We start from the raw sequence: 26,834 nt of genomic DNA on the forward strand, positions 1-26,834 counted from the left end.
AAGCAGCGTCGACAGCGAGTGATTTCCTTTCTCCCACCAAAGCCACCAACCTTTTGACCTAATCACGTATTAAAAAATTGCTTCCGGTATAATTAAATACATCTAACCACCCATAGCTTATGTGTACGATTGAGATTTGAAATAGTGATTTTTAGCTAGGTTAAAAATAAAGATACATTAAAAATTAAAAATATATGTAATATATTATTTATAAAATATATTATATTATAGTCTCTCTCTATATATATAAATAATAATTAAAAAGTAATTTCTTAAATTATTAAAATAAGGAATAAGATGAAAGATTAAAAAAACTACATAGTTTAATACATTGCAGGTAAAATATACTGTATTAAAATGTATATTTTATTTTTTTAATAACTTAAGAGATTAATACTACAATCAAATATATATATATATATATATATATATATATATATATATTCTTACATTTAATTAATCTTTATATTGTTTAGGGTGGATAAATTTAACATAAAATAATGAAGTATATTTTTCAATTATTTGCTATATTTAATTAAATGTTAAATGAATTAGATAATCCGGTTAATTTGGTCTTTTGCGCTGAAAGGCAAATGTGAATTACTTTTTTTTTTGTTGGTTTATCCAGATTAAAAATTTTGGGCTTTAATAAATTATTAGACAAACATGTAAAGATTTTAGAAAATTTTTGTAGGACAAGAGTATAATGAATCACATAAATAAAATTACACTAAATGAATGCACGCACAAACACATTATAATTATTTTGTTTCATATCCTAAATAAAATGTGAAGCAACAAGCACATAAAAGAAATAATAAAGGCGCATCTTTGTCATCCCTTCTAGGGAGATGTCGCAACTTATGCACGACTCCTGTCTTCTCTTTGTTAGTCTATCGGTCAGGCTTTGATGTGAGAAGAGGCTGATGTCTGTGTTCAATCTTTATATTTCATTTGTGGTTTTGATTATTTGGTGGTTCGTTGATCCAACATTCACAAGAGTGAAGGTCATTGGATCAATAGAGGGATTCTACACTAGAGGCTATAACCTTGGGATCATTTTTTAATTTGGGAGACGCTGTACCTAGTCCTTTAAATAAAAGAGATCTTGTATTCGCAATAGAGGAATTATATGGAGAGACGACATATTGTTGACTTATAAGTCTTGCTTGACAGAGGAGGCAAAAGACGTGTGGTGCATGTGAACTATTCATTTGGTGAGGTTATAATAAGATGGCGGCAATTACTAAAAGGGAATCTCATATTGTGTAATGTTCCAATAATTAGTAATCTCTTAAATTTAATGAATTCCTTGAAAAAAACACTCCTTAATAAAATGTAACTCCTATCTTGAACTTTTACTTTCGTTACATGAAGTTATATCAACTAGATTATTTTTTCGGTTAACAAAAACATCTTAGTTATATAACAAATGATATGTTGATAATGCAAGACTTAGATTTATGCCCTAGTGCCATCATGATTCCATGATTGATGTGAAAGTTTTATTTAGTGTGAAATATATAAAATTTATCATGAAACTCTTGTATGATGAAAATTACAAATAAAATATTTTTAAAAAATGATTAAATATGTAAAAATGAATGAGTTCAAACGTTAACATATATAAAAATATATAGGAAAAATAAATGAACTGATCATTCAAATAATGTAAATATTACGTTTTTAGCTTAGATAAAAAAAATTTTAAAGAAACTATTCTAGATTAAGATTAGAATGTCAAAAATTACAAATTCTAAAATATACACGACCAAACGAAAACTTTTTTTTTTTTAATAATTAAGGAAACCAAAACCAACTTTGCTAAAACAAGATGAAAAAACAGAGCAAATGAGGCTTTACCACCTCCACAACCACGCGCAAAACACAACACACGCTTGCATAAACCCTGATTTCAGTGTCTGGTTCACACCAACACCTGAACAAAACCCTCGTTCGTTTGCTGCCTCACTCACCATCTCACCAACCATCCAAACACGCCACTATTATAAATTCATATTTCTCCATACATCTCTCCCGCTCTCGCTCCACTGCACTCCCTCTCCCCATACGACGCCGCTTTAACCACCCCGAAAAATGGCCACGTCAGCAGCCTCCTGCGCTGCCTCCCTCCGTCAGCCTTCCCTCAAGCTATCACTGTCTTCCAAACACTCTCTTTCCCCTCTATTCTCCGTCTCCTTCAACCACAAGCGGGCCCCGCCGCGGCTCGTAATAATCGCATCCGCCGCCGCCGACGGCATCTCCTCAAAACCGACCGTTTTGATCGCCGAGAAGCTCGGACAGGCCGGCTTGGATCTTCTCAACGAGTTCGCCAACGTGGACTGCGCATACAACTTGTCGCCAGAGGAGCTCTGCACGAAGATCTCGCTCTGCGACGCGCTGATCGTGCGCAGCGGCACGAAGGTCAATCGCGACGTGTTCGAGTCGTCAGCTGGAAGGTTGAAGGTCGTTGGGAGAGCCGGTGTTGGTATTGATAATGTGGATCTGGCTGCGGCTACTGAGTTTGGTTGCTTGGTTGTGAACGCGCCGACGGCGAATACCGTTGCGGCTGCTGAGCATGGGATCGCGCTTTTGGCTGCCATGGCTAGAAATGTCGCCCAGGCTGATGCCTCTGTTAAGGCTGGTGAGCTTTTATAGCTTATTGTTTTCTTTTTGAGTTTCTTTGCCGCATTATATCGAACGTGTTGGAGATTTAAAAAGCTAAATGACCAACTTTGGGTTTATAAAGTAAGAAAAGGCGCAATTTTTAAGTAAAATGTATTGTCGTGTTTGAGTGATAATTAGCAAAAGTCTTAACAAGTTCCAATAGAATCTGAAAAACCGATTTAGAATCTCGAAACAATGAAAAAAAATTGTTTTTATTTTTTATCTCATCTTTATTGACTTGATGGGAACTTATAGTACACTGTGAGATCTGGTGGGATCTTTATGCAGCAACTGTAAATTCACAGCATCTGTATCTAACATATCTGCGATTAGGATAGTACAAAATGTAGAGTTATAGTTTACTACTTTGGTGTAAGGAGGTTTGGTTTCTTGAAATGTTCTTTTATTTTTATCTTTTTTTAATTTCTAGGAAAGTGGCAAAGGAACAAATATGTGGGTGTCTCCCTTGTGGGTAAAACACTTGCTGTATTGGGATTCGGAAAGGTTGGATCAGAAGTTGCTCGTCGTGCCAAGGGTCTGGGTATGCATGTCATTGCACATGATCCGTATGCACCAGCTGATCGTGCTCGTGCTATCGGTGTGGACCTTGTGAGCTTTGATGAAGCAATAGCGACTGCAGATTTCATCTCTTTGCATATGCCTCTTACGCCTGCTACTTCAAAGGTGCTCAATGATGAAACTTTTGGAAAAATGAAGAAGGGTGTTAGAATTATTAATGTTGCTCGTGGAGGAGTGATTGATGAAGAAGCTCTGGTGAGAGCCCTGGACTCTGGACGTGTTGCTCAGGTGAGCCTCCTCATAATTTGAAGTATGAATGTATTTGCTGTCAAGAAGAGTGAATGATGCTTCTCTTCTTTTCAGGCGGCTCTTGATGTTTTCACAGAGGAGCCACCACCAGCAGATAGTAAGCTGGTACAGCATGAGAGGGTTACTGTGACTCCACATCTTGGTGCTAGTACAATGGAGGCTCAGGTGTGTTTAATAATCAGTTTGATGCATGCTGCCCTTTTTTGTATTAATTTTATTTTTATAACTGTGTTTAGTGTTATCTAACCATGCATCGCTTGGTTTGGTTTCAGGAAGGAGTTGCTATTGAAATTGCTGAGGCTGTTGTTGGAGCCTTGAAGGGAGAGCTTGCTGCCACTGCAGTTAATGCACCAATGGTTCCTGCTGAGGTATTATCTTATGTTCTCAGTTTTACTCTCCCTGATCTTAGTGTTCAGATGAGATAACATAGCTCAAATAAAAAGCCTTTATTCAACAACATCCAAATAATGGCTGCCTTAGCAAGATGGAGAAAAGATTGAAGGTGAATAAGTTTTCACTTCTTGTCATTATTCTCAATTGCAGGTCCTTACAGAGTTGAAACCATTTGTTGAACTGGCTGAGAAACTTGGTCGGCTTGCTGTCCAACTGGTAGCAGGAGGAAGTGGTGTGAAAACCGTGAAAGTGTCGTATGCTTCTTCGAGGGCCCCAGATGACCTTGACACAAGATTGCTCCGTGCCATGATCACCAAGGGTCTGATTGAGCCCATATCCGATGTTTTTGTGAACTTAGTTAATGCTGATTACACAGCCAAACAGAGAGGCCTCCGGTTAACTGAAGAACGAATTCTCCTAGATGGTTCACCTGAGAGTCCACTCGAATTCATCCAGGTTCAGATTGCCAATGTGGAATCAAAATTTGCCAGTGCCATATCCGAGTCTGGGGAGATCAAGGTCGAGGGACGAGTGAAGGATGGAGTTCCACATTTGACAAAGGTAGGATCTTTTGAGGTGGATGTGAGTTTGGAAGGCAGCATCATACTCTGCAGACAGGTTGATCAGCCGGGTATGATCGGCACAGTGGGAAGTATTTTGGGAAGTGAGAATGTGAATGTCAGTTTCATGAGTGTTGGAAGGGTTGCTCCCCGGAAGCATGCAGTGATGGCAATTGGAGTGGATGAACAACCCCGCAAAGAAACTTTGAAAAAGATTGGCGATGTTCCCGCCATAGAAGAGTTTGTTTTCCTTAAGTTGTAATGTGTCTCAGCGTCACCACCACATCCAAATATTTTACGCTATTGTTTTTTCCGTCCTCGGAGAGAGAGAAATTGGTGTCTTTACCGCATTGTAGTGCACGATTCTTAGGACTTTCATTTTACTGTTCTTTGTTAGGCTGGCAGTTTTAGGAAAGATAAATGAATAATTAATTGTGCTTTGCGAAGAAGGGTTTGTTGTGTGCTTTAATCGAGTTGTTATCATCTTAAATTGAAGTTTTCTTTAGTCTGCTTATTTCTTGATTCCTTTCATGGATGATTGGTTCTCAGGCTTACTGACTCTCACAAAACCCTCGGGAAAAAACTGAAGCAATTTTATTACCGTACATCACATGTGGAATTAAGTTCGGTTGCTCGTGATTAAAGCTCGCCAAAAGATGACACAAAGATATTGAAGTCCTCTTTTTTGTGCTAAGGTGCTATGATTTTTAAATTAAAAAAAAATGTAACTAAAAAAATAAAAGATTTGGCTAAAACTCCAAATTAGACTAGCAAGTGTATTAAATATTTTAGTGTAACAATTTTTAACTTACGATTGTCTAACCACAATACCAAACACAGCTTGATTACGGTCGCTTGATCATCCATCATCTTCCTTAAGAAGAATACTCCACGTTGCTAAAAAGTCAAAGTCAAAGTCAATCGATGAAATTCGAGTATTTGACGATAGCAGAAAACATTCAGCCATGCTACTTTATTCAGATAGACATTCTGTTTTTCATTTGACGTTTGCCCTCAAGATTCATCTGATAAAAAAAATTTCAAATATGGTACAATGTTCAAATATCCCTGCTTTGAGCAAAGCATATATTCCTCTGGTAGGCCTGCCCTTGATGAGCAACTCAAGCTGTTCCTTGATGGTAATAGACGATAGAAATGTTATTGGACTGTGAACCAACATTACATTTTGCACTTGTCATAATGCTTCTTTGAGGGCATAAAGATCTAATAAACCTCAATTTATTGAATATAATAACCGTAATTAATTTTTTTGTTTCTGTTCATTAAATTCTCTATATTCCCCATTAGAAAAATGCATAGATTGCCAAACATCTTCTACCAGTCTCATTCTTCACCGTGTTCATCTCGTGTGAAGCCTCATTTTGAGAAATACATTACCCCGTTGGTGGGATCAGAAAGAGAACGTCCAAACCTCAGGACTATCATCTAGGAACCGGGAAGGAAAGGTGCCTGTGCGAGAGTTGTGGGTAGGGAGAAATGAAGGCTGTTAACTGCCAAATAGGCAGCAATACCAGTAGCATAACCAGCAAAAGCAAAGCCACTCACCTATACAAAGGAGAATGGCTCTTATAGTAAATAAAAAAAATAGAATTTTGATCCAAGAGGATAGCATAAAGCTTCAGCAATTACCTTCCGTAAATACCAAAAGAAGTCCACCTTTTCCATTCCCATGAATGCAACTCCAGCAGCAGAACCAATAATAAGCATGGACCCACCAGTACCAGCACAATATGCTATCAGCTGCCAAAACTCAGAATCCTGTGGGAAAGAGGTAAGATCATACATTCCCATTGTTGCTGCAACTAGTGGAACGTTGTCTATTACCGCTGATACGACACCGATTGCACTTGCAATCAGGTCAATATTTGAAATATGAGCATCAAGATAATTTGCAATTTCCCGGAGAAGACCTGCTGCCTCCAGGCTGGAAAACAAGAATTTCAAATTTCAAATTAGGGGTCTTCTAATGGCACACTGCAATCTTCTGTACCTAAAGGGAAACAGAGAACCAGGTAGGATTTGTTTTTGTACCTGCTGACAGACAAAAGGATCCCAAGAAAGAAAAGGGCCCCTTGTGTGTCGATCCGTGATAACGCCTGTGGTACCTTCAGCTTCTGCCTTTCCGATTCACCATAATGAATAGCATCCGTCAGGATCCAAAGAACTCCAAGTCCAAGCAGAATACCCATGTAAGGAGGCAAACCAGTTAGTGCCTTGAACACTGGAACAAAAATCAGTGCCCCAATACCCACAGCGAAAACAAGCTGTCCTCTAGGAGCCATCTGTTCAGATGCCAAAACATTGGAAGATTCCTGTCCCTTCCCATTAACTTCACTGAATTGAAGAAGAGAAACTCATATCATTTAATCCTGTGAGATGACGCTAACCAAATCTTTCCAAAGTTCAAATTCCGTGGCTTTGGTTTAACAAATCAAGAAAAGTACCTAGTCAGCGACAAAAAAGCCAGTGGAACAGCTAGAGAAACAGCCGAAGGTATAAACAAACTCTGCAAGCACAGAAAACATTTAAATATGTCAGTGAAATAAAATTGTATCCAAGGAGGCAATTAAACAGCTTATCTAATGTCCATATCATGTGTGAAACCGTCAAAGCATGCCCAGATGAGTATACTTCAAGCGCATTAAGATGTACCATGGGTAGTGTTAAACTCTTCCACTAACCTCATACTTGACATGTGATGATTTACTGTGATTCATCTTCACATTCTAATTATCAAGCCGGTTAGGAAGAGAATTTTCCAAATCTGTGAGCACTTAATTTCAACCTACTTCAAAGTTAACATTTGAAGAAATGTAAGTTCCACCACTCACTTTAGGAACAGAGTTAACTAAAACTTTGCAATTGTACTTAACCATCCAAACTTTCAGCTACATGGTTCAACTTGGATGGTTCATTGCAGGATCCTGTGCAGTACTTCTCAGACTTGTACAAGGAGGGTCCTTGAGAGAGACAGAGTAAGACGAAAGTATACATCAACACATTTGAGGAAAGTGTTGCTCTGTTTCTGGGAATAAAAGTTGCAATTTATAGCTGCTCCATGGAAGGCTCATCTATATCTAGTTCAATTAACCAAGGCATCTGAGAACACAATCAGGTCACCAGAAATGCACTCTTTGAATGTGAATCATATCCTAGTCATACTTATTATATTAGCAGTGAGCAATTTGAAAACCAGAAAAAGTCTGTCCACTAGTTTCACCAGAACTTCCCAAGTTCATTTTATCTACTTTCTAAAAGTTTTTTTAATATGCATCAAGAAAACGAAGAATATTTTTAGCAGACAATACAGTTACTATCATGCATAAACCCCACTAAACAGATGTTTGGGCTACAGAGCGAAGAGAAAAGACCTTCATTGTTGGCAATGTGGATATCTGACCATGTATCCATAACATGGTAGTGGTAACATCCCCAATTGGAGTCCATGCACCACCAGCATTTGCTGCTATTACAACAACAGCTCCAAGAAGCCTGCAGAAGAAGTCCAAATGTGTGAGTGCAGCTTCAATGAGCCAAGCGATAGTTCATTTCTTCTTAAAGAACAGAACACTGAAGAGAACTAACAAAGAGTTGACTTAGTAGATTCCATTAGAGGGAAGCAGGAAAAAGCCAGAAGCAATTTACACAAAAAATTGAACATTTTAAACCCATGTAAGTCAATATATGATGATGACTACAATGAATGAAGGTGTCTTTGGAAACATAAAAATGTCCCTATTATCAGACTCAGACTACCAAACATTTGACAATATCTTATTAAAAATAGAGTAGGAAATTATGAATTTCAAGACATGATAAAGACTAGCATCAGGAACAGGAAGTGCTCAAGAATACTTTTTAGCATGTCACAAAGAATGTATAAGAGCCAGAACTTACTTGCGGTATTCTGAGGGAGGTACTAGTTTTCTCAGCAAAGAAACCATGACAATGGTAGATGTCAAGTTGTCTAGGATTGAACTAAGGAAAAAGGTCACAAAGCCAATCTGCAATTTTCAGAATAAAAGGTCAAATGCCCTTATTCATGAGGCGATTTGTGAAGCATACAGTAAAAAAGATGGCTAAACTGCTAAGTATTTCACAAGATGCCTCATTTCACAGCATGTTATGGTTATGGGGAACCGAAAGAAGGTTTAATAGATGCAATATGGAATTTGTCTCTAGTTACAGAGCATTTGCAGACATGGCCATGCAGCAGAAATAAAGCACCCACCACCCAAAGCAGAGTACGAGGCTTTCGAGTAGTTATATTGTCAGTAACCAGCTTAAATCCTTGATGAGCATCCACTATCTCTACAATGGTCATCGCACCAAGCAAGAAAAAAACTATTTCACTGACTTCTGCAGATGCACGAGACAACTCGGACACAGCAATTTCAGTCGAAGGAGCCTACTCAAGAAATTCAAATGAGTTAAAACTCCAAACACCAAAACTAGAGAAACGGGAATACATATTTAAGAGGAAAAAGAAAACCTCAAAACAAATAGATCTAACTGAATGAATGCAATTAGTCATTAATACATAAAGTGTCATTAAAGAAGCGTAGGTTACACTGGTCTTATTAAAAGTACTTAATTATACTGTTCAAGCAATAATGAATATTGAAAATCAAGTAAAAGGAAATGTTGCCAGCACAATCAGAAGATGGTAAATAAAACTTATTTGAAGCAACAACTCCATGGATATTCTTCAAATTTTGTTAATCCTCGAACAACATGCAGTCATTAATTGTGTTATCATACTAATTTCTATGATAGAAAGCCATTAAAACCATTAAAATTAGGAAATAATTGTAAAACAAAATCAATAGGCAACATAGGTTCTCGATCTTCATAAAATATCCAAGAAAAACAGAGAATCAACAGAATGAAAAGCCAAAGTTGAATACATGCTAAACCTTATTAGATATATGAAGTTTTGGTACATATGAAAGCAATTGATAGTAAGAGGGACTGTGAGTAAGCATCTAAATGATATTCCCACCTCAGTGGTAATTTCAACTGGTTAGTATAAATTATGAATCTTACTCCAATGCTTCGCACTATCCATAAGCTCACAGCCATCAATAGTCCTACTCCACTTTTATTGAAAGCCAGAGACTCTTCAAAAATGATCCCTGTATACCCAATTCCAAATAACAGTGCCATCGCAAGATCCTATTTACAGAAACTCGATCAGATCAACTAAAACATGTCACACACCAACTGAAAATAATATGTGTGCTTTTTCTACTCAGAGACAACTAAGCCATATGAACCTGGAAAACAAAACCCAGACAAGACGGAGATAAACCTGATTGGCAGCAACCCATGAGTGGTTTATTGCAACTGCCCCTGTGATAGCTGCTGCAAACACTGCAAGAGCCTTCAGCAAATCAGTCTTTGGTTGGTAATTGGCTTCAAAATCACTTGAGCTTGTTTCATCAAGTGAACATAAAGGATCACATGTTCCAGATGATGATTCCAGTTCCTGATTACAACCTAAAGGGTCAATGTGAAGCAACACAACTGGCAGGAAGACACAAGATGCAGCATAAATGATAATAACATTTTTCATAGTGACATCCAATTCACTCCTTAACAATTTAAAACCAAGTAGGACTTGTTACATACTTCAACTCAGAACTCCATAAACAAATAGACACTGCTATAACAATTGAATAGCTTTTCAACATTGCCCTGCAGCAACTGACGGCCAATCTGAAGCTGGCATTTAAGCAAAAAACAACTTAAATTTTCAGCTTAATGGGCCAAGATTGCATCTGTGAACTGACTGCAAAATATTTCAAATTAAGATGCAAAACCTCAAAAATTAATAAACTTCCAAACTACTCCCATGAATTTAATCAAAACTTTTAACACCACTTAATAAATTTTTTTAATCCAGAATTACACATGCTTAACCAATGTCCTTCACCCAAATTCATGAAATAGCTAAACAAAGAAATGGGTAATCTCAAAAAATGAAAACGTTAACAGACAATAGGAGCTATTTCTTATTCACCCACGCCTACACAATATATTGATCCGAATTCATATATTAGCAAAATAGATAAACGGGCTGTCTTAAAAATTGAATATTGAGTAAGAAAAAAATGATTTACCAAAACCAGGAGAACAAGAACACAAACATTCAAAAAAGTTGAGCTGTCTTTATACATGCTTAATCAAATCGCCAATCAATAACTACAAAATTTGCAAAACATGAAGGAAAGCGCAACTGGCTACTCATAAAGACTTGAACTTTTCATGACAAAGAATGTAAAAGAGAACCTGGAACTGCTTTTGATTGTTGGGTTGTTGTTGAGCTTCTTGTTGAATTGAAGAAGAAGACTCTCTTGCCTTATCTTCAGCTCTTGCAAGAACCCCATTGCCAAGCAATCTTGGACCTCTAATTCTACATTGATAAGTATCAAAGCTAGACAAAGAGTGAAGTGATGACACAGAAGTGAGAGATGGAGAGTGAAGTGAACGTTTCTTGAATTGCTGCAGTGGAGAGAGGTGGGTCCCTATTGATAAGGCAGCCATTAAAGATTAGCTTTTTAAAGAAATTTTATCAAAATGAAAGGTGGAAGAACAAGAAGAAAGAGGAAGTGGCTTTAACTTTTAATTGGTATTTTCTTCTGTTGTAGTGTTTTACAAGTTGCATGGAAGTGACTGAGAAAAGATGAGAAGGGGGGAAGAGGTTAAAATGAAAATGGCTATTTCCAAGATGAAAATTGGTGTGGTTTTAGTAGAAATAGGAGTGGTGTTAGTAGTGACTAATAACTTTCTTGTATTTGTCGAACATTTTCTCCTCGTAAAAGGGAAGAATGTATAGTCATGCAAAATTAACTTATTGAATTACTTCTAGAATAAAAATTCTGGTGTAGCTAAAAGGACAAAACAAGACACGTGTCAATTTCTCACTCTCTCAAATGCCTGGTCATCTTTCCAACAGAGACTAGATAGATATTGAGAGGTTGTCTAGTTCATTCTCGCCTTGCAAATTCACCAAAGAATGGCGTTAGCCCAAGTCTCAGCTTCTCTTTCCCTCTCCGTTAGTGGTACCTTCTCTTCTCTGTATCCTTCTCTAAGTTTTACAGTTTCACTAATCTCATATACTTGGTTTTTTGTCTTTAATGTTGCAGATGCTTTTGCTTTCAGTTCGGCGAAGACTCGCACCATTTCTCGATTACCCACGTCGAGTCATGCTAGAATTGGGACCACTTTTGCCACTGGCTCTCCACTTTGTAAGGATTGCTGCTTCCATTTGTTATGAATATATGCTGTGGCTCTAAGCCTATAACATTCTCGTCAATATTATCAGTTTAATGAGGTCTTGGAAACCTTGCGTATTCATAAGAATTAAGAACCCACAGATATTTATGTGAAGTTGGACTAACTGTCTTTTTGCGCACTGACCTAGAGCTTTGATTGATCTTAAATGTTTTGCTTCAAGTTATGGTTTGGATTTAGGTGTTCTGGCTTTTATTCCACAGCTCTTTGGAATAGAATCACTAGTTGGGGGGTAATGGTTGTTTCCTGAAGCACACTAGAAGTTGTGCTTTCGAAATCAAGTAGAAGCATGGCACTAGCAACTGTACTTTAAATCTTTGTGCTGCGAATGATATTCACTTTTCTTGAAGGCTCTGTTTTAAATTGGGACTGTATAGCAATCAATATAATGCATGTCTAGAAATGTTTTTTTACCATTTCTATGTCCATTAGTGTTAAGATATTTGGTCTTATACTTGATGCTGTCTTTCATTTCAATAGTATGGAGAATTTCTCCTCAAAGGAAGTGTTTGCAGAAAGCAACTTCAGTTACAATAAGATGTGAGCAGGGTACCAAGGGCCGTAACAGTTTGGATGTATGGCTGGGTCGGCTTGCAATGGTTGGCTTTGCAGTGGCTATTAGTGTTGAAATATCAACTGGCAAGGGACTTCTGGAGGTATGACATGCTCTTTGTGTGTTTTCTAATTCTGATCCAATAAACTATTGCCTTTCAGATGCAAACATAAGTTTTAAGTATCATTCTTGATGTTTTTGCCAGTTAACGTGATATAGCTCAGAATTGTTTGATTGTTAACAAAGAATTAGAAACCTATCCGGTTCAGATAATATACTAGACACTTATATAAGGCCAGAAATAACGGAGTTGAGTAAATGATATAGTTTTTTTTTTTTTTGGGTAAAAAAACAAAGACAAATCAAAAACAAAGAATGCTAAGGGTAGAACGACTTGATTAGTAATGAACCCAGAATATTCTTGGCTTATGTATTGTTTGATTGCCTAATTGGGAGGAAACCTTTAGCCTGATGTGAATTACTCCTTTCGCTTTAATGCATTTGGGCTTCAATATCAGGCACACAAGAGAGCAAATAGAAAGCACTTCCTCTTTCTGTGCTTTAGACAAAGTAGGCTTTAACAAGTTTTGTCCCCTTGAAAGATATGCTTCTCAAAGAAGCTACTCTTGTCGAAGAGCTTAGAATGTAGAGTGGATGGAAGCTTCGCAATACATTGTACAGGCACAGAATACCTCCGCCCACCTCCCCCCCTCCTGAGAAAAAGAAAAATATAAATTCACACACATAATTGACATATTTTTTACCCACTGTCTGAAAATGCCAAACTCAGGGTGGCGAAGACAATAATGAGTTGATGGGTCTAATCCTGGGCAAATGATTTCAATTTAATGATTTCTTTGCTGTTCTCCATTTTGTTGGTTTCAAATCCATGCCTGAAATTCTCTGAGTCCCTAATTTCAGCACTTAAAGCCTACTCAAAATATAAAAGCACTTATGAGCAATTATATAACTACATCCATGTCTATTTTTTGTTTTGCAGAATTTTGGGCTTACATCACCCTTGCCAACAGCAGCCTTGGCAGTTACAGCATTAGTTGGTGTTTTAACGGCAGTATTCATCTTCCAATCTGCCTCTGAGAATTAATCACACTGGATGTTGCTTTTTGGTCTGTAAAGTCTTACTGATGATACTTAATAGCTACATCTTTTGTTCATTAATTGCAATTTTGTCTCAAACTGACACTTGAAAAATGTACTCATAATGGAAATTTTTATGTTGAGACTTTCCTAATTTTTTTGTTTCATTACATGAATTAACTTACTGTTACATATGCTCCCGCTCAATATCGCAAAAGTTGGTTTAACGCAAGAGCTTCTGTTAGATTACTTCTGATAATCGAGTAAAGCATCTGGTGCAATGATTAGATTGGTTTCTGATTTAAAGATCTATTGCAAAAGATGATCGAAAGAATCAATCCATGGTGCTTAGTCTTTGTTTCATGTATGGACAAGTGTATGCTTGGCTTTTCGGAAAGTTATGAGCATATTATATTTCAACCTCCAGCCATACAGCAGACAGAATCTCGTCTAGTCCCACTATTGTTTTAAATTGTCCTGGCAACAACTGCTATTAGTCAAGAGACCAAATCAGCTTCATTCTTTACTTCTATCAGAACTTATTCTCTTCACCTTTCTAGTGCCATTTCTTTTGAAACCTTCGAAGATTGTCACACCGGAAAATCAATTCTTCATATTTTTGTTCTCGATTTTGAGTATGTTTCTTTAGTTTGATCAATTGTGCAATGGGCAAACTCATATCTAGACTTACAAAGAGGTTCTTTCCACAATGTAGAATTAAGCTTCTGATGGTGGGTCTAGATGCTTCTGGGAAAACAACAATTCTGTACAAGATGAAGCTTGGAGAAATCGTTACAACTACACCAACAATCGGTGTCTGCCCTTCTAACTCTTGCTTTGATAATTTTTTTCAGCCTTTACGTCTGATTCTTTCTCTCCCTATATATAGCTGTTGTTTCTTTTTTTCTCTGTTTATTTACATCTTTGAGTCTGACTGGTCTCCCACACGGTGACTTCACATTTGTTAGCATAAAATCCATAAAATCATTATGAACAACATATAAACTTCTTATTTATAACATTGTTAACTATAACCATATAATAATGACCAGAATAAGGAATAAACCTTAGTATATTTGAGCAGAAAAACTGTTTTTGCACAAAATTTTATTCTATTATACTTTTGAGATATAAGATGATCTTTCTGGGTTGATTCTTCCTTCATTAAACGGGGTGATTTCTCTTCTTAATTTGCTCTCGTTTCAAAATTTTCCATCTTCAAATAAGTTAATGATGATCTCTTGCTTCATTTGTTAATTGCCAGGTTTTAATGTAGAGGCAGTCGAGTACAAAAATAAAAGCTTCTGTGTCTGGGATGTAGGAGGTCAAAACAAGGTACTAAAGCTAATATCATTGATTCATTTCCATTGTTAGATATTTGAATTAGTAGTTAAATGAGCTGCATATTTCCAGAGGTTCTACAAAAAGATACTTCTGGTGCAAGTATATGTGGTTGAATATAAGGGAAATAACAGAATATTTCATTTGATATAGATTTCAATGAGATTGACGTTTCATTTCCCTTACGGGAAAATTGTGCAAAGATTAATCTTGCTCTATTATGTAAACAGATACGGGCGTTATGGAGACATTACTTCCGGGACACACTTGGACTTACCTTTGTGGTGGACAGCAGTGACAGAGAAAGAATCTCAGAAGCTCGGAATGAGCTGCATCGGATTTTGAGTGATGTTAGTAAGCTCATAATTTCTGAAAAAATAATTTGTTTACTTGTCAATATTAGAAGAATCTTTCACTATAATCTTAGTCCCTTTGATGAATTTCACTTTTTGGATCATTCCAAGTTCCACGCTGAGCATGAAGACCAATATTTGCATTCCCATTTCCATTTTGCAGAATGAGCTGAGCAATGCTGCACTACTTGTCTTTGCCAACAAGCAAGATTTACCAAATGTTATGCCTACTGCTGAAGTTGCGGATAAACTTGAACTTTACTCTCTTGGTCAGCGTCGCTGGTAAAAACTAGCTTCTAATCATTGCTTTTCACAGACTGATGGACATCTGTTGAAATACTAAACTAGTAGTCTATAAGCTGGGGTGATTATAATCAGTTCCTAGATTTTATTCGTGTGATATATTTTACAATTAAAATGCTGGGAATAGAATGGCGACAGCAGAGCTAATGCTTTGATTGGTGATGTTTTGTGAATCTTCTTATTCAGGTCTATCCAGAGTTGTTCTGCAATCTCTGGCCAGGGTCTCTATGAAGGTCTTGATTGGTTATCCAACAATATCTCAGTGAAAAACTGACCATCACAGCTTCACTGGTTTCGTTAACAAAAATGGAGAGATTAACTCTACCGATTGAACGAGGCCTTCATCTCTCTTGATAGAATTGGGAAAATGTTGGGGCCAAGCATGTATCACACAGCTATTAAGTACTTAAACAGCCCCTTGGTATATGGCTTGAACCATTGGTTGACAAGCAGCAAACAGAGTTCTTAAGCCGGCTATTTATTTGATGAAGAATAATGCTGTTATAATCAACCGCAGAAGAATTGATGCTGCGATGGCATTTGCTAAAAGATGTGGAGTAGACTTGTACCAGGCATGTTAATAAGTTATACAAAAACTGCACAAAATCAATGCACAATTTTAAGATGATCAGTCCTTTGTGATAGTTTTTTTTTCCCCTTCATTTTTGAAAGGTCGTTCATGATAGTTCAATGCACAAAATTTGATCATAAATCAAACACAAAACTTTGCAACATAGTGCAGTTTTATAATTTCAAAAAAGATAATATAATGAACAAATGAAGATACAAAAGAGTACATTTCCTCTTCTGTGGGGGTTGCGGAGTGGTGGTGGTGGTCAGGGGTGGGGGTGGGGGTGGGGTTGGCATATTCTCCAAGTCGTGGACTCATAAGTCAGACATCCATAGATTGAGCTCTATCTGAAGTCTTTGACTTCCCCTTTCTTTTTTTACTTCCATTTTTATTCATCTTTTTCTTCGGTTTCTCATCCGAAACACGTTGTGTGCTCTCTAAATGTTGATTAATGGCAGCCAATGGATCCACCTGGAAAGCAGGATGGTTGAGAACTGTGCTCAACTGTTTCCCTTCCTTCAATCTATTAATCAAAACGCACCCATTACTTCTATGTCATGATAGACAAGTACAAAAGTGAAGCACAAAAATAATATGGCATAAGAAAATTTGACAGGGTAATATAGCCTTGAACTACGCACATTAGTTTTTGCCTGGCTTTGCAGTTCAACTTTAAGTCGGCTGCTGGAATTGGTTGCCGAGGAGCTTTTAACTCTGGAAGGGATTCTGAGAGAGTGGAGAGGTTGTATACTTTCAATTTCTTTTGTCGGCCTCTAAGCTTCTTCTTCTGTTTAAACAAATTAGTTTTATTAGCTCATACTACACATGATGTATAACTTTAAAGGTAAAGCGATTTTATAGCTAAAGGTAAGCATTCACACATTATATCATTAAAAGTTGAGAGGTATAGCTGTTAAAATAAAAGTTGATACAAAATGAAGATATAATCATGCATCTACGTCAAGAAAAGGCCGTATATTTTAAACATTCCATAACAACAGAGAATTCAACTGCGTATCAGTGCCAAAGCTATCGGCTAGGATACTGGTCTGCCTTGAAATCTTTTGCTTTATGAAGTGCAAACACGAGTTATTAGTCCTCTCAAAGTGTGCTATGTCATTAACAAATTCAGTAAAGGAAATAAAAATATCAACTCGGTTCAAGCTTTCCCTTAATGAAATTTTACTTGACATGACACCGTTGGTCAAAATTTTCCATGAAAAGTACACCACTTTCCCCTCATCTCTCCATGTACTAATGTTGCAGCATGCGGAAGTTGCTCAAAGAAACGTGCATTTTCGGGGTTCAGGGAGTTCAAAAACACAGCAGCAATTCAATAGATGGTTGAAGAAAAACAAAGAAAATAGTTTGAAAGTAACATCATCACCTTTGTAATGGCCTTTTTGGCAGTCAAGGAAGCAACAGTATCCCTAACCTCTGCACAAAACGATAGCAAAAAATAAATTAGCAATTTTCCAGTCAATTAACAGATAAAACTATTGATTTTTAATTTTTTTTAATATCGTTTTTAGAATTCAAACTCACTGGAATAAAACTGGAGCTTCTTTTCGAATTTGCGATCGGATTTAGTCGATGATTCTGCTCTGCATCAAATTATTTTGAGTAAGATAAGTAAGCCAAAAAACAAAAATTTTATCTACCAACGGATGAACCCACAAAATTTATATATTAATTATCCCACAGAACCAAAAAAAAAAAAAAAAAGGCGACCAATTCTTACTTTGCGCTTGATTTTCCCATTATTTTAGTCTAGCAGAATAGGGATAAGGGGTTTTAGAGCAAAACAAAATTAGGGTTTTAGATTCACAATCAGCTACGGACACGATAAACACAGAGAGCGGAACGGGAGGCTTTTTCGCTTTGTGATGGCGCCAGCCCGGTCAAAATCGATTGGGTTGGGCCACATTCTGCGCTTTAGTTTCTGGCCCACTACAAAAATAAGATTAAAATTTATCACATCTGCCCATGTAGTTTATAAAAGTTACAAGTAGGTTACCAAATCACCCATTTGTCTCATGATAGTCCATAAAATCCGTCTAGACCGCAAAAACCAATCACGAGTATCGAAGGGAGTGGTGATGCCAAACGCATGAAGGAATGGATTCAAAGAAAGACAAATGAAAACCAAGCTTTTGTATATTTTTGATAATTTTATAATATGATGACGTATAAATAGACATATAAATTCATTGATCCATACGTTATGTAAGAAAATAATTGATAAAAATAGTAATTAAATAGATATTTAGTTGATTTATTTAATGACTGTAAGGAAGTGAATCAACAATTTTTTAAAATGTGTTACAAATTTGATATGCATATTTTAGTGCTTACCATATAGTCCACTCTTTACGATATAAAATATCAAAAAATAATTATTTATTTCTATGATGTGTGTGGCTAAAATCTAAAAACGTAAGAGAAAAAAAAATTATTGGATTTCATTTACATAAGTCTCATTACAAATAAAGTTGAAAAGATGGGTTAAAAGTACAATGATCGAATTCACAATTCCTCACGTGGGTATGGATTAAGAGAAGAGTGTTATAAAAGAATTTATACTGTGTTTATTTACCCATAATGAGAATTGAAATGGAGAAATCAAAATAAATAACTTGTTTACTTATTAAATTAAAGTTGGGAATGAGAATGAATTTCGTGAGCCCCTCATAAATTTTGGATTGATTACTAGAATTGTGATTCCTTAAGAGGGGGTTGGGAATGGGAACCCATTCCCTGAAATGACAAAATTATCCCCACTACACTTTAAATATACCCAAAATACGCTCTTTGGAAATTGAAAAAAAAACTGAAAATTTATTATTATTATGAAATTCAGTTATTATTGTTACTATTATTGTTGTTGTTATTATTATAATAATAAAATTTACTAGTATTGTTGTTGTTGTTATTAATTTATTAATTATTACTGTTAATTATGTTTATTTTAATTATTATAAAATTTACTATTATTGTTGTTGATGCTATTGTTATTAATTTATTAATTATTATTATTAATTATTTTTTAATTACTATTATTAATATCATTATTATAATTATTAATTATTTTTTATATTATAAAATTTATTATTATTGTTGTTATTGTTATTAATTTTTTAATTATTATATTTTTTTATCTATTTATTATTTTAATTATCATCATCATCATCATCATCATCATCATTACCATTATCATCATCATCTTCAAATGACAATAATTAATAAAGGGTATTTTAATAAATTATTAATGATATTATTTTTAATAATATTATTATTATTAACAATCATTTTTATAATAATAAAAATCATAAATAATAATGATGATGATGATGATGATGATAGTTATTATTATAATTAACTAAGGGCATTTTAGTAACTTGTAATAATTTAACTTATTCCAATTCTAATTCCAAGATAAAATAAACATATCAATGAGATTTCAGTCCATTCTCATTCCGATTGCTGTAGCTCAAGTAAACAACTTATTTTAATTCTTATTTCTCATTCACATTTCAACTCATTCCTATCACAGTCTATTTGGATTCCAGCTCATTCCGGTTGCTGACAAGTAAACGCAACATTAATGCATTATGGACTAATTTGTTATATTGGTAAATTTTACAACCAAATTTGATAATTCTAAAACGTTTGAACATTTTCTCGGGAAAATATTTTCGACGTTCTGCAGAAAAAGTACTGGAGTTCTGTTAACCTGTAACCGTGTTTCAAAAACAGAGAAAAGGAATGGCGGGAGCAGAGGGATTCGTTGAAGCAGACAATGCAGAGGCAATTATCATAAGAATCGAACACAAATCTCGCAAGATCGAAAGCCTACTAAAACAGTAACATTTTTTCAGCCTCTCTATTTCTTCGAATTTTAATTTTAAAAAACCCTAACTTTTACTATAATTCTTAAATTTTGATATCAGGGGTAAGCCAATAGAAGCTCTTAAAACAGCCCTTGAAGGCGCTCCTCCTAAAACTCAAGATGAGCGATGCAAGGTTCTATCTTTACTATTATCTTCATTTTTTTTAATGATTTCTTTTTGGTGGGATGATTTTTGTTATTAATCAAGTGAACTGTGGGGGTGGTTTTGCAGTCAGCAAATTGGATAGTTGTTCACAGAGCACTCATGGCTATAAAAGATGTGGATTTCATGTTCTCTTCTTTGGATCCTGAGTACTATGATATCCTCATGAAGTATGTCCATTTGATTATCTAATTTAGTTCACCAAATTATGATTCTAGAGTCAATTTTCTATCTAATTTTGTCTTCTTTGTAGTTTCCTTAACCCCATTTATGTTTTTGTGGGTAGTTCTTTTAATAATTCTTTCTTTCATGCACTAACTGTAGCTTGACTTGACAATTGACAAATTTTAGCTTTCATTTGATGCTTTTGTTGATACGTTCTGTTGCAGAGTATATGGCATTATATTTGTTTTGCCCAAAGGGGCGTCTTACCTTGAAATTTACCAATTCTATGTGCTGGTCAGTTGTAGTAATCGTTTTGCTATGTGACAGGTGATCAAGTCTATAGTGACCATGTTGAATGTTATTACTATTTCAGTAGAAAAAAGTTGTGTACCAATCGAAATTTGGGGCTACAATGTCATCTAGTGTTTTCTGGTGTTTGCGATTGCAATGCTAAAGGTTGTGGAGGTTGGTGTTTAATATAGTTAGATGCAGTTCAGAAAGACCTTGTGGCAGAATAGGGATTTTGGTACTTTGTAATATGTGTAAATTTAAAAGTTACTGTTTTTCACGGAACTAGGTTCACATTGTCTAACTTCAATCAGGAGCTGTTTGCTGCATAATTGAAAGGTTTATGTTTTCCTTGAAAGGGAGGGAGGTTTTTAAACATAAGGCAGATTTTGGTTACATGAGAGGATTTGAGTTAGAGAGTTAGTAAAGATCAAAGTTAATTTGGGGATGACAAAACAAAGAGGAAAGAATAGATCAATGCTTAGTTATCCACTCGAGGAATTGATCTTCTGATTTGGAGGCAGAAGGGGTAAAGTTGCATGGAAAAAGAAGGGAGAAGGCTAAAGTTTCTCTGGAAAAAGAAGGGACTAGTAATTCAAAATTTATATGTAATTAACTAAAGGGAGAATGAGCTGGGGTTTGGGAGTAGTTCTACGCTGTATGATGGATTAATTAAAAAATTTCAATAATCTTATTTCATATAGTTGACTAGCAAAAATTTAGGCCTGGATTAGGAATAATTAAAACTAAATCAAGGCAGCTAGCTGGAAAGAATAGTTGAAGAGGATAAAACAGGCTGAACATGGCTAGAACAAGGACAAATGTGTCCTTAAGGGTTTTCTATGGTATTATTTTAAAAATGTTGGGATATCATTAAAGGGGGAATTACGAAGGTCTGAAAATATTTTTATAGCAGAGGAATGGTAAGAATTTTAGTGATTGGACTCTCAGTTTTGTACCAAGATTGAAGAGATGTGGCTACACTGCCTTAAAACAGCAGAGTAGGAAGTCACCTGTTTTGAGTTGGTAAAAATTAGGATATAGTTTACATTGCAACTGGAAAGGGACAGGAGAAATGAAAGCACTATTCAATCGACATAGGTGAATCTTCAGAGTATCACACCATATAAGCCAAGACCACCCAAGGAAATGGCTGAATTGGGACCTGTTAATCACTAATTTATAGTTGGTTGGGCATCTCCAATGAGGTAAACTTATTTATCCTTGGGACATAAGTATTGGTGACCCACTTGTATGTTGGAGAAAACAGTCATTGTGGACCATTGGGATTGCCACTAGAAAGAGATAATTCTTGCTTGCTCTTTAGCATTTTTAATGGGTATTTAAAAAAAAAATGATCTTGTTAGTTATGGTTTTTCAAGGAGAGTGATTTGATACTTTGCTAGATTCTGGTGTTGACTTAAATATGCCCTTTATTTTATATATAAACTTTAGGGGTGATTCTTTCCACCATTTTTTCAGGTTTCATGACCTTTTCTGAAAATTTAACCTATTTAATATTTATCATGATTTACAGGTACCTCTATAGGGGTTTATCTACAGGTGATCGCCCCACCTGTGACCAGTGCCTGCGGATACATGAAAAGCTGACAGAGAAGGCTGGTTTGGGATGCATACTGCGCTGCCTTGCAGACACGGTGAATACAGTTTAATCTTCAATACTTCTTACTTCTGAATATATGTATGTTCAAGGAATCATCTGTCAATGTTTTTATTCGCACATGTATGAAGGAATGCTGTTTAGGTTAGGGTTCATCATTGTAATTGCGAGTTTTCAAACACATCATTGTAATTGCGGATTTTCAAATACACTATGTGCAGAAGTTTTCTAATTTTGGTTCAAAACACTTGCTTATTTGATATCAACTTCTTTGGTCTCTTATTTCCTTGAGCATTCTCAAATCCTCTTGCTGCAAGCTGCTTGTTTTTCCTTTAATGAGGAAATTCAGACTTCACTCTCTTGATTGTTGATTGTTTGGGCAATGAATATAATATAGCCTCTGATTTTAAGACGTAACATTGGAATCTTGGGTTGAATTGAAAGTTAGGAAGAAGCATCTTGAGAGCTGGTATTTGTCACATTGAGGTATTAGTTATTAGTTGAACCAACGCATGCTCAAAAATTCAAAGGTAAACCTTTCCGGGGATGCATTTGTCTCCTACCAACCTTCAAATGTGAACATAGAATAGATACTATATGCTGACAAATTTTTATATGTTATAATTTATAAATAAATATCAATACTCAATAGTTGTCTCTTAGGGAGGTTATGATATAATATAAAATCTTAGACGACCAGATTGAATGTTTATAAAAGTAGAAGATATTATAAAAATTGAGATAAAGATTTTGCCAGCTTGCTTGATAAAGAAGATCAAAGTAGAAAAGAATCTTATATTAGTCTCAAGGACGGACCCGAATCTTGAATTCTGGGTTTATAAAATGTCATCATCAATCAAGCTATGCAGCAGAGAGTATTTAATTCGTTCGAGAAGAGAGAGAGAGAGACAGGAAACTTGGACCCAGAAACGTCATCTTGAAGTTATCTTTATTTGCTTTATCATTCCTGATTTGTCAAGAATTGGCTTGAAATTTAAGCTCAGACGAAGGGAGAATTACAAGCGCTAGCCCTGCAATGATTTACATTATCATTCAAAATTAATACACACTCATCGTTTTTGGTAAAAATATGCTCAGTAGATCCGAGGACAAGTATTATGGTTTGTCGAATTCTGTATGTTATTACAATTTAGGCGAAGGGACACGTGCAATTGTCTTGCATATGCATCCTAGATATTTTTAACTCTGCCTTTCTGAAAATAATAAAGGTCCGCAAGTACCAGTTGTAAAAGGGCCCTTAAATGGGGGGAGTGGGTGGCATCTAGACTTTCTGCAAACAATATTCTCCTCACATTTTGAAGCGCAGGTCCCCTCCCTCCATCCCTTCAATTATTGTCCTCGCAACAAGCCTTTTCACCTTTTATTATTTCTCCTCCCTTTCATTACCGTAGGACTACCTAACGTTCCCATGTACTGCCGGCATCTTTAGCTCAGCTTTTTTTTCACCCGTGGTTCAATTATGATGCATGCCTAATACGTGTTAAATTTACCTCGTACTTAACGAATATTAACAAGAAAATATGAATCTCTTTTTATGTGTAAGTCATCCGGTGTTCGGCAACTGCATTAGACCCCAATTAATCTGGATTCAGAGTTTAGTCACAATTAAAATTTTTTATTTCTTTTAAATGACGTGCTTAGTGGGGATTAAATCCGAGAGCTCTTTCCACAAATTAGAAAATATGAATCTCTCATCAGAACTAGAATTAATTCATTTTCAAGTGTGGTAAAAGAAGAGTGTTCAATGGAAGAAGTCTTGTACTTACAATGTTGAGTACAAGGGTTCGAGCCTCCATAACAACATTATGGAAGTTAGTTTCAATATTCTCTCAATTATTAACTAATTAAATTGAGACAATCTCTACTTTATTAAATGTGAGTGGAGTAGGCACCCCTCGAATATTAGAGATGATTTAAAGTATCAGGGCAAGTGCTTCAGTGGGTTAATATATGGCGGTGGTCTCAGTTGTTTAGTACGATTGTAAATATTATAATTGTAATATCTGATATAATATCAATAACAATATGTATATAACAAAATTAAAAAAAAAAGTGTCAATAGTTCTAGTGTCCAGCTGAAAAAAAAAATTGCAGTTAATTAACGGCATTCAGTGGGTTAATGCTTGTAGAAGCATTAATGCAGTATTATTAATGCTCTAATCATATGGCGTGGAATTAATATGCCCCCGCATTGTCATTTGCCACTTGCCACTCTTTCAACGGAGGATCCACCAAATACTTTGAAAACGAAGAAAATGACACATGCAAAGTTTCCAAATTTTCACCTGCATCCTGTTCACATTATTATTATTATTATTATATAGGGTAAATCTTAAATTGTTCCCTCGAAAAATGATAATTATAAATTTCTATTATAATAAAAAAAATAAAGATAGATTAATAAAAATTATTATTATTATCTTGAAAAAGAAAAAAAATTAAAAATTGCCGAGAAAAAAAAAACCACCTCACTTTCACTTCGTGAATCTTTTTTTACCACATTAAAATGGTGTTGAATTCATAATCATAACTGTCCTTGGTCAGCTTCTGCTTTTGGTGAGTGTGACACAAAAGGTAACCCTTTTACTTCAACTTCAAGGATCATCATCATTCACCATCATTAAACAACTAATCCAATCAAAACATTACACAACTTTTCTATATCTCATTTACTTTTTTTTTTTTTTTTTCAATACACATAATTTACGTTTTTTCAGAATAACAAACAAAAATATGTAGTAATAAACAATAATAATAATAATAATATGAACAACACTAAGGCCTTGGCTTTCTACCATAAGCTTGCTTGCACACAGAGTAAGATTTTTGGGAAGGAGAACACAGCTGAGAAGAAACTGGACATCCCTGTAGACAATTATCCCCCAGTCTACCGGCGACCGGCACGTCACCACTGAAAAATCCTATCGGTGCTTTACCAATCAAGAAGTTCCCATCCAGAAACAGCCTCTTCAAAGACTTCTTGTGACTGAACTCCAATGGGATACCGCCGCGTAATCGGTTGTAACGCATCGACAGAGACGACAGCATCGGATAATCAGCGAAATTCACGGGCAAGTACCCTTGGATCTTGTTGAACCCCAGATCAACCGCCACCAGGTCGCTTCTGCCATCCACTGGCTTCGAGATCCCGACGCGTGTCAAGGTGTTATTGGATAGGTTAACTTGCTGGAGTGCTGGCAACAGGAAGAACCACGCTTCAAGTGTCCCGGTGAACGAGTTTTCGCTGAGTTCGATAACTTCCAGCTGAGTTAATCCGTCAAAGGAGTTCTTTGTAATAACCCCAGATAAAACATTGTTCTTCAGAGCTAGCTCTGAGAGATTTGGCGGCAGCTTTGGTAATGAACCGGTGAGCTTGTTGTAACTCAGATCGAGTCTTCTCAAACTCGACATCAAAAATGTGTTTTTTGGGAGAGACCCGGATAGAGAATTATAAGAAAGGTCTAAAGAATCGAGATTTTTGAGCTGGGTGAGTGAGTCGGGGACTGAGCTGGAGAACGAGTTGGAGCGGAGGGTCAACATTTGGAGATTTGAGAGGGAGGAAATGGAAGCTGGGATCGGACCAAAGAAGTAGTTATCAGAGAGGTCAAGGATGGTGAGTTGGGTGAGTTGGGATATGAGAGGGGTGAGTTGGCCGGAGTAGCCGGCAGGGTCAAGGGTGAGTTGGGTGACACGGGTTGAGTCAGACGAGCAGAGGAGGCCGCAGGTGAAGTGGGTTCGGCGGGGGAGGGCACATGGGTCGGTGGCTGTGAAGTCCCATGAGGCTAAACAGGACCAAGGCTGGATTGAGCTTGGCTTTATTGAGGCTTTGAATGCTTTGAGAGCTGATATGTCTTGTGGAGAAGTTAGAGCTACGGCTAAAGAAATTTGAACAATAACAAGAAGGAAGCATGATGCAGCGTTTGAGATTGAAGAGAGTTTCATGTTTGTGAAAAAAAAAATTGGTGGGTTTCGGGTTAATTGGAATTTGAGTGTTTTTACGTTTGTGGGGTTTAATTTATAACTTTTATTACGTATGTGGGGTGGAAAGCACTGAACGTTGGAGTTTGGTTGGTCAATGCATAGACCGATACATGTCCATGCCGAGATATTTTATTTGTGAATACGAAGTGGGTCGTTTACTCGTTTACACTCTCTTTTGATGGCTAATGCATGTCTTCTGTTTGTTTAGAATTTAGTTTGGGCGAATATAGTTTTTAAGCGAAATCACTTTAAATTGATTTAATTTTATATTTATATAAAAAAAAAATTATTATATATTTATTAAAATTATATTTAATATATATTATTAATTATTAATTTTATATTTATAATTTTTTTCACATCAATTGTAATTTAAAAATTATAATATCTCAGTGCTAGACAAAATTTAAAACAATTTTTAATTTCACGTTAACATAATCCAGTAACGAGGAGAATATTCAAAATCTTGTGAGAAGTGTTTATTAGAACAAAATGTGTGTATAATATAATATCTTTAAAAAGTTGTAGTAATTCAAATCTTGATTAAAAGATTGTTGATTTAGATTAGAGATCTTGGATTCTAAATTAAAACTTGTGCACATAGAGAGTGAATGCTTCAAGATTTTGGCTTAGATATTTGTATGAATAGTGATAGAGAGAGAGAAGCACGAGAGAGAGACGAGAGAATTTTGCTCTCTCTCTCTACCCACTTATTCTCTCTC

The 26,834-nt window shown here is 35.8% G+C and overlaps 7 protein-coding genes across 8 annotated transcripts; 4 read left to right on the top strand and 3 right to left on the bottom strand.

Moving 5' to 3' along the window:
* Positions 1–1,891: 1,891 nt before the first annotated feature.
* LOC102609596 (D-3-phosphoglycerate dehydrogenase 1, chloroplastic) lies at positions 1,892–4,962 on the top strand. The gene is made up of 5 exons (XM_006486948.4): positions 1,892–2,644; positions 3,098–3,474; positions 3,550–3,660; positions 3,768–3,863; positions 4,039–4,962. The coding sequence occupies exons 1-5, from the start codon at positions 2,098–2,100 to the stop codon at positions 4,708–4,710; spliced, it is 1,803 nt and encodes a 600-aa protein (XP_006487011.2). The 5' UTR covers positions 1,892–2,097; the 3' UTR covers positions 4,711–4,962.
* Positions 4,963–5,581: 619 nt separating this feature from the next.
* On the bottom strand, positions 5,582–11,249 carry LOC102609897 (sodium/proton antiporter 1). 2 transcript variants are annotated; one of them, XM_006486949.4, is made up of 10 exons: positions 10,761–11,249; positions 9,781–9,957; positions 9,516–9,644; positions 8,701–8,877; positions 8,367–8,473; positions 7,841–7,961; positions 6,914–6,975; positions 6,501–6,803; positions 6,099–6,393; positions 5,582–6,014 (listed from the first exon to the last, which is right to left on the bottom strand). In XM_006486949.4, the coding sequence occupies exons 1-10, from the start codon at positions 11,013–11,015 to the stop codon at positions 5,895–5,897; spliced, it is 1,746 nt and encodes a 581-aa protein (XP_006487012.2). In that variant the 5' UTR covers positions 11,016–11,249; the 3' UTR covers positions 5,582–5,894. The 2 variants fall into 2 exon arrangements, with proteins under 2 accessions (XP_006487012.2, XP_024957980.2); XM_025102212.2 differs by lacking the exon at positions 8,701–8,877.
* Positions 11,250–11,311: 62 nt separating this feature from the next.
* Positions 11,312–13,570, top strand: LOC102610811 (stress enhanced protein 1, chloroplastic). Its single transcript, XM_006486952.2, has 4 exons — positions 11,312–11,533; positions 11,618–11,719; positions 12,246–12,421; positions 13,319–13,570. Exons 1-4 carry the CDS (start codon positions 11,488–11,490, stop codon positions 13,421–13,423), a joined length of 429 nt encoding a protein of 142 aa, XP_006487015.2. The 5' UTR covers positions 11,312–11,487; the 3' UTR covers positions 13,424–13,570.
* Positions 13,571–13,699: 129 nt separating this feature from the next.
* Positions 13,700–16,043, top strand: LOC102610509 (ADP-ribosylation factor 1). Its single transcript, XM_006486951.4, has 5 exons — positions 13,700–14,229; positions 14,681–14,751; positions 14,988–15,107; positions 15,274–15,392; positions 15,600–16,043. Exons 1-5 carry the CDS (start codon positions 14,082–14,084, stop codon positions 15,685–15,687), a joined length of 546 nt encoding a protein of 181 aa, XP_006487014.2. The 5' UTR covers positions 13,700–14,081; the 3' UTR covers positions 15,688–16,043.
* Positions 16,044–16,096: 53 nt separating this feature from the next.
* LOC102610202 (uncharacterized) lies at positions 16,097–17,894 on the bottom strand. The gene is made up of 5 exons (XM_006486950.4): positions 17,726–17,894; positions 17,530–17,588; positions 17,372–17,421; positions 16,626–16,771; positions 16,097–16,507 (listed from the first exon to the last, which is right to left on the bottom strand). Exons 1-5 carry the CDS (start codon positions 17,743–17,745, stop codon positions 16,306–16,308), a joined length of 477 nt encoding a protein of 158 aa, XP_006487013.2. The 5' UTR covers positions 17,746–17,894; the 3' UTR covers positions 16,097–16,305.
* A 1,784-nt stretch (positions 17,895–19,678) lies between these two features.
* Positions 19,679–22,342, top strand: LOC102611323 (actin-related protein 2/3 complex subunit 5A). The gene is made up of 4 exons (XM_006486954.4): positions 19,679–19,847; positions 19,935–20,007; positions 20,106–20,206; positions 22,027–22,342. Exons 1-4 carry the CDS (start codon positions 19,750–19,752, stop codon positions 22,160–22,162), a joined length of 408 nt encoding a protein of 135 aa, XP_006487017.1. The 5' UTR covers positions 19,679–19,749; the 3' UTR covers positions 22,163–22,342.
* Positions 22,343–24,740: 2,398 nt separating this feature from the next.
* Positions 24,741–26,289, bottom strand: LOC102611612 (putative leucine-rich repeat receptor-like serine/threonine-protein kinase At2g24130). The gene has a single exon (XM_006486955.4). The coding sequence runs from the start codon at positions 26,071–26,073 to the stop codon at positions 24,907–24,909; it is 1,167 nt and encodes a 388-aa protein (XP_006487018.2). The 5' UTR covers positions 26,074–26,289; the 3' UTR covers positions 24,741–24,906.
* Between the last annotated feature and the right edge of the window lie 545 nt (positions 26,290–26,834).

This window comes from Citrus sinensis, chromosome 8 (genome assembly GCF_022201045.2).
Source record: "Citrus sinensis cultivar Valencia sweet orange chromosome 8, DVS_A1.0, whole genome shotgun sequence".
NCBI classification, from domain to species: domain Eukaryota; kingdom Viridiplantae; phylum Streptophyta; class Magnoliopsida; order Sapindales; family Rutaceae; genus Citrus; species Citrus sinensis.